General features: G+C 31.0%; 1 protein-coding gene across 1 annotated transcript in view; it reads right to left on the bottom strand.

Moving 5' to 3' along the window:
* The window catches only part of LOC115125028 (collagen alpha-1(XI) chain-like), a 255,449-nt gene that overhangs the window by 145,758 nt on the left and 96,275 nt on the right, over positions 1-13,416 (bottom strand). The window contains 3 exon segments of the mRNA XM_065006101.1: positions 1,874-2,176; positions 4,450-4,506; positions 5,397-5,416. Coding sequence (XP_064862173.1) covers positions 1,874-2,176; positions 4,450-4,506; positions 5,397-5,416 — 380 coding nt within the window.

Raw genomic sequence — 13,416 nt, 5'->3', positions numbered from 1 at the left:
TGGGACTAGAAACAAAAACAAAATGGCTACAGTGGGACTAAAAACAGTGGGAAATGGCTACAGTGGGACTAGAAACAAAATGGCTACAGTGGGACTAGAAACAAAAAAATGGTTGGGACTAGAAACAAAATGGCTACAGTACAGGGACTAGAAACAAAATGGCTACAGTGGGACTAGAAACAAAATGGCTACAGTGGGACTAGAAACAAAATGGCTACAGTGGGACTAGAAACAGAAACAAAATGGCTACAGTGGGACTAGAAACAAAGAAACAAAAATGGCTACAGTGGGACTAGAAACAAAATGGCTACAGTGGGACTAGAAACAAAATGGCTACAGTGGGACTAGAAACAAAATGGCTACAGTGGGACTAGAAACAAAATGGCTACAGTGGGACTAGAAACAAAATGGCTACAGTGGGACTGGAAACAAAATGGCTACAGTGGGACTGGAAACAAAATGGCTACAGTGGGACTAGAAACAAAATGGCTACAGTGGGACTAGAAACAAAATGGCTACAGTGGGACTAGAAACAAAAAATGGCTACAGTGGGACTAGAAACAAAAAATGGCTAGAAACAGTGGGACTAGAAACAAAATGGCTACAGTGGGACTAGAAACAAAATGGCTACAGTGGGACTAGAAACAAAAAATGGCTAGAAACAAAATGGCTACAGTGGGACTAGAAACAAAATGGTGGGACTAGAAACAAAATGGCTACAGTGGGACTAGAAACAAAATGGCTACAGTGGGACTAGAAACAAAATGGCTACAGTGGGACTAGAAACAAAATGGCTACAGTGGGACTAGAAACAAAATGGCTACAGTGGGACTAGAAACAAAATGGCTACAGTGGGACTAGAAACAAAATGGCTACAGTGGGACTAGAAACAAAATGGCTACAGTGGGACTAGAAACAAAATGGCTACAGTGGGACTAGAAACAAAATGGCTACAGTGGGACTAGAAACAAAATGGCTACAAAAGTGGGACTAGAAACAAAATGGCTACAGTGGGACTAGAAACAAAATGGCTACAGTGGGACTAGAAACAAAATGGCTACAGTGGGACTAGAAACAAAATGGCTACAGTGGGACTAGAAACAAAATGGCTACAGTGGGACTACAGTGGGAGAAACAAAAAATGGCTACAGTGGGACTAGAAACAAAATGGCTACAGTGGGACTAGAAACAAAATGGCTACAGTGAAACAAAATGGCTACAGTGGACTAGAAACAAAATGGCTACAGTGGGACTGGAAACAAAATGGCTACAGTGGGACTGGAAACAAAATGGCTACAGTGGGACTGGAAACAAAATGGCTACAGTGGGACTAGAAACAAAATGGCTACAGTGGGAATGGAAACAAAATGGCTACAGTGGGACTAGAAACAAAATGTCTTTATTCTTTTGGAACCTCTGAGTGTAATATTAACTGTTCATTTTTATTGTTTATTTCACTTTTGTTTATCATCTATTTCACTTGCTTTGGCAAAGTTAACATATGTTTCCCATGTCAATAAAGCCCTTGAATTGAAAGAGAGAACGAGAGAGAGTGTGAGGGAGGGAGATCAGAAAGACAGACACAGAGAGAGAGAGCGAGAGAGAGAGAGAACGAGAGAGAGAGTGAGGGAGTTCAGAAAGACAGAGAGAGTAAGAGGGATTGTTACGAAGTGAGATGTGTATCTCCATTCAGTATCGACGCCTCGCTCTGTGGTACATATCCCTAATCAAAGAGACACTCCTCCCAAGCCAACAGTAGCATCGTGTACCTTCAGCAGTAGCTCTTGAGTAGGTTCTATGTTAGGCCTCATAGACTCAGATGTACTGGTCTCTGAGATGTGTATATTCAGGATGAGTATAAAATGCTACTTACACTACTATCTGTGTCGGTCTCAGCAGGTACGCCCGGCCCAAACTCATCCTCGTAGGCTGGGAAGGAGGTAGGTTTGGCCTCGCCGGTGCCGTAGTCGCCATAGTCACCGTACTCGTACGTCTGTTTCGTATCAATCTCTTTAATATCACCGTATTCCTTCATATCGTACTCCTTAAAATCGTACGATTCTGCACCGGGGTCGGGACCTTTGGTATCAGAGCCGATTTCTGCTGCAGCCGTAGGGTCGGCGTCGACCTGCTCCACGCCGGTGACGTAATCGTCGACTATTTCCTCGTCGTAGTTCTGATTGGTCGATGTGAGGAGGGGGCGGGGAGGCAGTGGGAGGGAACATGGAGGGTTGAGGTTAGAGAGAGGAATAGTTCACCTATTGGTTAATGTTTCAAATAAAAAATAAAAAAAACAATTTAATTCATCATTGGTTTGATGCAGATGCTACGTGTCAGTAGGTCAGGTGACCTAAAAACATGGTCCCCGCCTGTCTTATTTCTCCATAATCTGAAAAGTAAAAGTAGTAGGCAGCATATAAAAGGTTGGTGAATAACCCAGTTACCAGTATTTCCCTGCGTTAGTTATGTCTAAGAAGGATAAATAAAAGGAAGCAGGGAATTCCTGATTGACCATACAAAACGACAGGAAACTGGAGACAAAAAAGAGGATATGGGATGCGGCCCCGTTGGTCGCAATTCATTAGCTGGCAGAATTTTACTAGTAGAGTTTATATGAACCCCGTTGGTCGCAATTCATTAGCAGGCAGAGTTTTACTAGTTCAGTTTATATCAAGATCAGATTGAAGTGTTGTTTCTGATGGATATCAAAAGGGAACTGTAGAAACATGTGGCACCCTTCTTCCCTAGTGCACTACTTTGTACCAGAGCCCAATAATGAATAGGGTATCATTTGGGATGCACCCTAAAAGCCACACGGGGTTCGGATGACTCCAAGGAGGACGGTAGAGATTAAGATCATCATCCAAGACGGTTTATTCTTTGATCTTTGTCATATCTAGTAATCTAACTTGGAGATTGCAAACTGAGGACTGTCATTTGTTAATTTGATGGTGAGTTTAGAATCAAAAGTCCAAAATAATTAATTGGATGGTGACTCGTTGGATGGTGAGTTTAGAATCAAAAGTCCAAACTAATTAATTGGATGGTGACTCGTTGGATGGTGAGTTTAGAATCAAAAGTCCAAACTAATTAATTGGATGGTGACTCGTTGGATGGTGAGTTTAGAATCAAAAGTCCAAAATAATTAATTGGATGGTGACTCGTTGGATGGTGAGTTTAGAATCAAGAGATCCACATAAAGACAACCTGCGTTGTATTCCCCCGAGCTGCTTGTTGAAAGCCTAAATACTTTAAGCAATCTCTTTGAGAATACAAATACTACTCTGTCTCATTATTCACCAGCCATTTGATTGTATCCAAATTGGAATGGAGACGGGAAACGTTCTCACCAGAATTGTCAAGCCATGGTCTTAGTATTCTGTGCCAGGGTGTGACATGGGTGGGGTACTGTCACGCCCTGGTCTTAGTATTCTGTGCCAGGGTGTGACATGGGTGATTTATGTGGTTTGTTTTGTCTAGGGGTTTTGTAGTTTATGGGATAGTGTTTAGTTAAGTATTCTAGGTAAGTCTATGGTTGCCTGGAGTGGTTCTCAATCAGAGGCAGGTGTTTATCGTTGTCTCTGATTGGGAACCATATTTAGGCAGCCATATGCTTTAGGTCTCTTGTGGGCGATTGTTCCTGTCTCTGTGTTTGTTGCACCAGATAGGGCTGTTTCGGTTTTTTCACGTTTCTTGTGTTTTGTATAGTGTTCGTATTTTCATCTGTATCTAAAGATGTTTACAAATAACCACGCTGCATTTTGGTCCGCCTCTCTTTCACCACAAGAAACCCGTTATCGTCGTATCACACGTCATGTGGTATTGGCAGGCGTTCCAGCATTCCATATATACATCAAACCATCACAGAAATCGTTTGATGTTCTGGCAGCTCAGCTGTCGCAATAATCCAACGTGCTTTAAATTGGTCCATCTTTGTCATTTCACATCAAACGCTTCCTTTGATGTCCTCTGAGGTCCCCTTCGTCCTTCAGATGAAGATGCTGTCTATGTCTTAAATGCTACCCTATTCCCTATATAGTGCACTACTTTACCCTAATATACATCCCTAATGCTACCCTATTCCCTATATAGTACACTACTTTACCTTAAATATACATCCCTAATGCTACCCTATTCCCTATATAGTACACTACTTTACCCTAAATATACATCCCTAATGCTTCCCTACATAGTACACTACTTTACCCTAATATACATCCCTAATGCTACCCTATTCCCTACATAGTGCACTCCTTTTGACAAGCACCAAATAGTCTCCTGCAGGCTCTGGTCAAAAGTAGTGCACTATTTATGGGAATAGGGTGTTATTTTTGGACACACACACACACTCTGTTAAACTCAGTAGTTTTAGTAAGACGAGACAACACAGAGTACTACTTTAGTGATAACGTGTCGTCGTCGTGGACAAAGAGAAGCACGCCAACGTACCAGGATTGGAACGGTTGAGTCTGTAGGATTCTCAGCGGGTGGAGCTACGTCCACAGCCTATCACACGACAGCACAGAGCAAAAACAAAGAAAAAGAAGAAGAAGAAACAGTTTTAAAAAATTAAACAAAATGGTGGGATGATGAAGAAGAAGAAGAAGAAGAAAGGGCTTGGAATGATGCTGTTAAATCCACATTACAACGTTGAGCCACGTCAGCACCACGATGTGATAGCAACATCTATTGTTATGACCATTTTAGACCATGGTAGTAACTGTCGATTAGACAGTATAGATATACTTATATCTACAGCTATGTTAGACAGTATAGATATACTTATATCTATAGCTATGTTAGACAGTATAGATATACTTATATCTATAGCTATGTTAGATATTAGACAGTATAGATATACTTATATCTATAGCTATGTTAGACAGTATAGATATACTTATATCTATAGCTATGTTAGTTAGACAGTATAGATATACTTATATCTATAGACAGTTAGATATTATATCTATAGCTATCTTAGACAGTATAGATATTTATATCTGTGTGTGTAGATGTTGACAGTATAGATATGTGTGTATATGTGTGTATTAGACAGTATAGATATGTTATATATCTATATGTTAGACAGTATCAGATATACTTCTATCTTACTATAGATTAGACAGTATAGATATACTTATATCTACAGCTATGTTAGATATTAGACAGTATATATATACTTATATCTATAGCTATGTTAGATATTAGACAGTATAGATATACTTATATCTATAGCTATGTTAGATATTAGACAGGTATGACTCATCTTCATTGAACGGAGTCATTGTCCATTTGTGTGTGTGTGTGTGTGTGTGTGTGTGTGTGTGTGTGTGTGTGTGTGTGTGTGTGTGTGTGTGTGTGCGTGCGTGCGTGTGTGTGTGAATCTTGTATTTTACCTCTGGTGCAGGTTTGGCTCCTCATATATACGGTATCATGGGACAGTTTCAGTGGCTACATTATATCCTTCATATTTAGTCATTAGACATATCATATCACTATACTCTATATCATATCATATTGTACTGGATGGGAGACAAGGGACAGGCAACCAGTCAGTACACACATAGTCTCTTTTTCAAACATTTAAAAAAAGGAAAATATGATAAATCATATCCTTCATATTTACAACTACATTATATATATCATATCATATATACACTACATTATATCATATTCATATATACACTACATTATATCATATCATATCATATATACACTACATTATATCATATTCATATTTACACTACATTATATACATTATATATATACACTACATTATATCATATATCATATATACTACATTATATCATATCATATTCATATATACACTACATTATTCATATCATATATCATATATACACTACATATATACACTACATTATATCATATTCATATATACACTACATTATATCATATTCATATATACACTACATTATATCATATTCATATATACACTACATTATTATATCATATATACATATATCATATATACACTACATTATATCATATCATATATACACTACATTATATCATATCATATTCATATATACACTACATTATATCATATCATATTCATATATACACTACATTATATCATATTCATATATACACTACATTATATCATATTCATATATACACTACATTATATCATATCATATATACACTACATTATATCATATCATATATACACTACATTATCATATATACACTACATTATATCATATCATATTCATATATACATACATTATATCATATCATATTCATATATACACTACATTATATCATATTCATATATACACTACATTATATCATATCATATATACACTACATTATATCATATCATATATACACTACATTATATCATATTCATATATACACTACATTATATCATATTCATATATACACTACATTATATCATATCATATTCATATATACACTACATTATATCATATTCATATATACACTACATTATATCATATCATATATACACTACATTATATCATATCATATATACACTACATTATATCATATCATATCATATATACACTACATTATATCATATTCATATATACACTACATTATATCATATCATATCATATATACACTACATTATATCATATCATATATACACTACATTATATCATATCATATATACACTACATTATATCATATCATATATACACTACATTATATCATATCATATCATATATACACTACATTATATCATATTCATATATACACTACATTATATCATATTCATATATACACTACATTATATCATATCATATATACACTACATTATATCATATTCATATATACACTACATTATATCATATCATATATACACTACATTATATCATATCATATATACACTACATTATATCATATCATATATACACTACATTATATCATATTCATATATACACTACATTATATCATATCATATATACACTACATTATATCATATTCATATATACACTACATTATATCATATCATATATACACTACATATATATCATATCACTACATTATATCATATCATATTCATATATACACTACATTATATCATATCATATATACACTACATTATATCATATTCATATATACACTACATTATATCATATCATATATACACTACATTATATCATATCATATCATATATACACTACATTATATCATATCATATATACACTACATTATATCATATCATATTCATATATACACTACATTATATCATATCATATATACACTACATTATATCATATTCATATATACACTACATTATATCATATCATATATACACTACATTATATCATATCCTATATACACTACATTATATCATATTCATATATACACTACATTATATCATATTCATATATACACTACATTATATCATATCATATATACACTACATTATATCATATCATACCATATATACACTACATTATATCATATTCATATATACACTACATTATATCATATCATATATACACTACATTATATCATATTCATATATACACTACATTATATCATATCATATATACACTACATTATATCATATCCTATATACACTACATTATATCATATTCATATATACACTATATCATATTCATATATACACTACATTATATCATATATTCATATATACACTACATTATATCATATCATATATACACTACATTATATCATATCATATATACACTACATTATATCATATCATATATACACTACATTATATCATATCATATATACACTACATTATATCATATTCATATATACACTACATTATATCATATCATATATACACTACATTATATCATATCATATCATATATACACTACATTATATCATATCATATATACACTACATTATATCATATCATATTCATATATACACTACATTATATCATATCATATATACACTACATTATATCATATTCATATATACACTACATTATATCATATCATATATACACTACATTATATCATATCCTATATACACTACATTATATCATATTCATATATACACTACATTATATCATATTACACTACATTATATCATATATACACTACATTATATCATATCATATATACACTACATTATATCATATCATATTCATATATACACTACATTATATCATATTATATCATATTCATATATACACTACATTATATCATATCATATATACACTACATTATATCATATTCATATATACACTACATTATATCATATCATATATACACTACATTATATCATATCCTATATACACTACATTATATCATATTCATATATACACTACATTATATCATATTCATATATACACTACATTATATCATATTCATATATACACTACATTATATCATATCATATATACACTACATTATATCATATCATATATACACTACATTATATCATATCATATATACACTACATTATATCATATCATATATACACTACATTATATCATATCATATATACACTACATTATATCATATTCATATATACACTACATTATATCATATCATATATACACTACATTATATCATATTCATATATACACTACATTATATCATATCATATTCATATATACACTACATTATATCATATTCATATATACACTACATTATATCATATCATATTCATATATACACTACATTATATCATATTCATATATACACTACATTATATTATATTCATATATACACTACATTATATCATATCATATATACACTACATTATATCATATTCATATATACACTACATTATATCATATCATATATACACTACATTATATCATATCATATATACACTACATTATATCATATCATATATACACTACATTATATCATATCATATATACACTACATTATATCATATCATATATACACTACATTATATCATATCATATATACACTACATTATATCATATCATATATACACTACATATATACACTACATTATATCATATTCATATATACACTACATTATATCATATTCATATATACACTACATTATATCATATCCTTCATATATACACTACATTATATCATATCATATATACACTACATTATATCATATCATATATACACTACATTATATCATATCATATATACACTACATTATATCATATCATATATACACTACATTATATCATATCATATATACACTACGTTATATCATATCATATATACACTACATTATATCATATCATATCATATATACACTACATTATATCATATCATATATACACTACATATATACACTACATTATATCATATTCATATATACACTACATTATATCATATCATATATACACTACATTATATCATATTCATATATACACTACATTATATCATATCATATTCATATATACACTACATTATATCATATTCATATTCATATATACACTACATTATATCATATCCTTCATATATACACTACATTATATCATATCATATCATATATACACTACATTATATCATATCATATATACACTACATTATATCATATTCATATATACACTACATTATATCATATCATATATACACTACATTATATCATATCATATCATATATACACTACATTATATCATATCATATATACACTACATTATATCATATTCATATATACACTACATTATATCATATCATATATACACTACATTATATCATATCATATATACACTACATTATATCATATCATATTCATATATACACTACATTATATCATATCATATATACACTACATTATATCATATCATATATACACTACATTATATCATATCATATATACACTACATTATATCATATTCATATATACACTACATTATATCATATCATATATACACTACATTATATCATATCATATATACACTACATTATATCATATCATATTCATATATACACTACATTATATCATATCATATTCATATATACACTACATTATATCATATCATATTCATATATACACTACATTATATCATATCATATATACACTACATTATATCATATCCTATATACACTACATTATATCATATTCATATATACACTACATTATATCATATCATATCATATATACACTACATATATACACTACATTATATCATATCCTTCATATATACACTACATTATATCATATCATATCATATATACACTACATATATACACTACATTATATCATATCATATCATATATACACTACATATATACACTACATTATATCATATCCTTCATATATACACTACATTATATCATATCATATCATATATACACTACATTATATCATATTCATATTTACACTACATTATATCATATCATATATACACTACATTATATCATATCATATTCATATATACACTACATTATATCATATCATATTCATATATACACTACATTATATCATATTCATATATACACTACATTATATCATATTCATATATACACTACATTATATCATATCATATATATATACACTACATTATATCATATCATATCATATATACACTACATATATACACTACATTATATCATATCCTTCATATATACACTACATTATATCATATCATATTCATATATACACTACATTATATCATATCATATATACACTACATTATATCATATCCTATATACACTACATTATATCATATCATATATACACTACATTATATCATATCATATATACACTACATTATATCATATCATATATACACTACATTATATCATATTCATATATACACTACATTATATCATATCATATTTACAACTACATTATATTATATCATATTCATATATACACTACATTATATCATATCATATATACACTACATTATATCATATTCATATATACACTACATTATATCATATCATATATACACTACATTATATCATATCATATATACACTACATTATATCATATTCATATATACACTACATTATATCATATCCTTCATATATACACTACATTATATCATATCCTTCATATATACACTACATTATATCATATCATATTCATATATACACTACATATGTGCATGGCTACGACTGAGATGAGAGCTGTTGAAGGATAGGCTTATTGTTGTTCAGACTGTTCCCATGCTCTCTTTAAACTAAACTCTAAATATGGTACTGGAGTGTGTGTTGTACAAAAAAAAAAAAAAAAGAATTAATCACAGACAACGCTTTAAACATCCTTAAGTATATATACACTACTGTTGAAAAGTTTGGGGTCACTTCAAAATGGTTTTTTAAAGAAAAGCTATTTTTTTTGTCCATTAAAATAACATCAAATTCATCAGACATACAAGTGTAGACATTGTTAATGTTGTAAATGACTATTGTAGCTGGAAACGGCTGATCGATCTATATCTACATAGGCGTACAGAGGCCCATTATCAGCAACCATCACTCCTGTGTTCCAATGGCACGTTGTGTTAGCTAATCCAAGCTTAGAATTTTAAAAGGCTAATTGATCAATAGAAAACCCTTTTTCCAATTATGTTAGCACAGCTGAAAACTGTTGTTCTGATTAAAGATGCAATAAAACGGGCCTTCTTTAGACTAGTTGAGTATCTGGAGCATCAGCATTTGTGGGTTCGATTACAGGCTCAAAATGGCCAGAAACAAAGACCTTTCTTCTGAAACTCGTCAGTCTATTCTTGTTCTGAGTAATGAAGGCAATTCCATGCGAGAAATTGCCTATAAGCTGTGTACTATTCCCTTCACAGAACAGAGCAAACTGGCTCCAACCAGAATTGAAAGAGGAGTAGGAGGCCCCGGTGCACAACTGAGCAAGAGGACAAGTACATTAGTGTCTAGTTTGAGAAATAGATGCCTCACAAGTCATCAACTGGCAGCTTCATTAAATAGTACCCACAAAACACCAGTCTCAACATCAACAGTGAAAAGGCGACTCCGAGATGCTGGCCTTCTAGGCAGAGTTCCTCTGTCCAGTGTCTGTGTTCTGTTGCCCATCTTAATCTTTAATTTTTATAGGCCAGTCTAAGATATGGCTTTTTCTTTGCAACTCTGCCTAGAAGGCCAGCATTCCAGAGTCGCCCATTCTTCTCTGCAGATCCTCTCAAGCTCTGTAAGGTTGGATGAGGAGCATTGCTGCACTGCTTATTTTCAGGTCTCTGCAGAGATCAGAGTCATACCCAAGAAGACTTGACGCTGAAATAACTACCAAAGGTGCTTCAACAAAATACTGAGTAAAAGGTCTGAATACTTATGCAAAGTCATATTTCAGCTTTTTATTTGTAATACATTGGTAGCAATAAAAACAACAACAGTTTGCCTGTGGGTTGAAGAAAATAAAACATGTTTTTATCCATTTTAGAATAAGGCTGTAAAATGTTTTAAAAAGTCAATGGGTCTGAATACTTTCCGAATGTATACAGTACAGTACAGTACGAATGTATACAGTACAGTACAGTACAGTACAGTACAGTACGAATGTATACAGTACAGTACGAATGTATACAGTACAGTACAGTACGAATGTATACAGTACAGTACGAATGTATACAGTACAGTACGCATGTATACAGTACAGTACAGTACAGTACGAATGTATACAGTACAGTACAGTACGAATGTATACAGTACAGTACAGTACGAATGTATACAGTACAGTACAGTACGAATGTATACAGTACAGTACGAATGTATACAGTACAGTACAGTACAGTACAGTACGAATGTATACAGTACAGTTCGAATGTATACAGTACAGTACGAATGTATACAGTACAGTACAGTACAGTACAGTACGAATGTATACAGTACAGTACAGTACGAATGTATACAGTACAGTACAGTACGAATGTATACAGTACAGTACAGTACGAATGTATACAGTACAGTACAGTACGAATGTATACAGTACAGTACAGTACAGTACGAATGTATACAGTACCAGACAAATGTTTGGACACAGCTACTCATTCAAGGGGTTTTCATAATGTTTTACTATTTTCTACATTGTAGAAGAAGACATCAAAACTATTAAATAACATATATGTAATCATGTAGTAACCAAAAAAGTGTTAAAAAAATAAATAAAATAAAAAGTGTTAAACAAATCTAAATATATTTTAGTAGCCACCCTTTGACTTGATGACAGCTTTGGCATTTCATAGTTTTAAATGTCTTCACCATTATGCTACAATGTAGAAAAGAGTAAAAATAAAGAAAAACCCTTGAATGAATAGGTGTTCTAAAACTTTTGACTGGTACTATATAACAATATATACTGTATATGTATTTATTTTCTTACTAAATATTTAATGGGGGATTGGAAATGATGCAGACAATTACATCGATAGAACCAACAATCTATATTATATTAAAACGGATCTGCCACCTAAATGTACAAGGTTATAAACAGGCAAGAAAACCAACATCTAGCAGCTCCTTTTCT

The sequence above is a fragment of the Oncorhynchus nerka genome, linkage group LG20 (assembly GCF_034236695.1).
Source record: "Oncorhynchus nerka isolate Pitt River linkage group LG20, Oner_Uvic_2.0, whole genome shotgun sequence".
In the NCBI taxonomy this organism is placed as follows: domain Eukaryota; kingdom Metazoa; phylum Chordata; class Actinopteri; order Salmoniformes; family Salmonidae; genus Oncorhynchus; species Oncorhynchus nerka.
The sequence above is the reverse complement of the archived record's forward strand: the minus strand, read 5'-3'. Positions and strand labels throughout refer to the sequence as shown.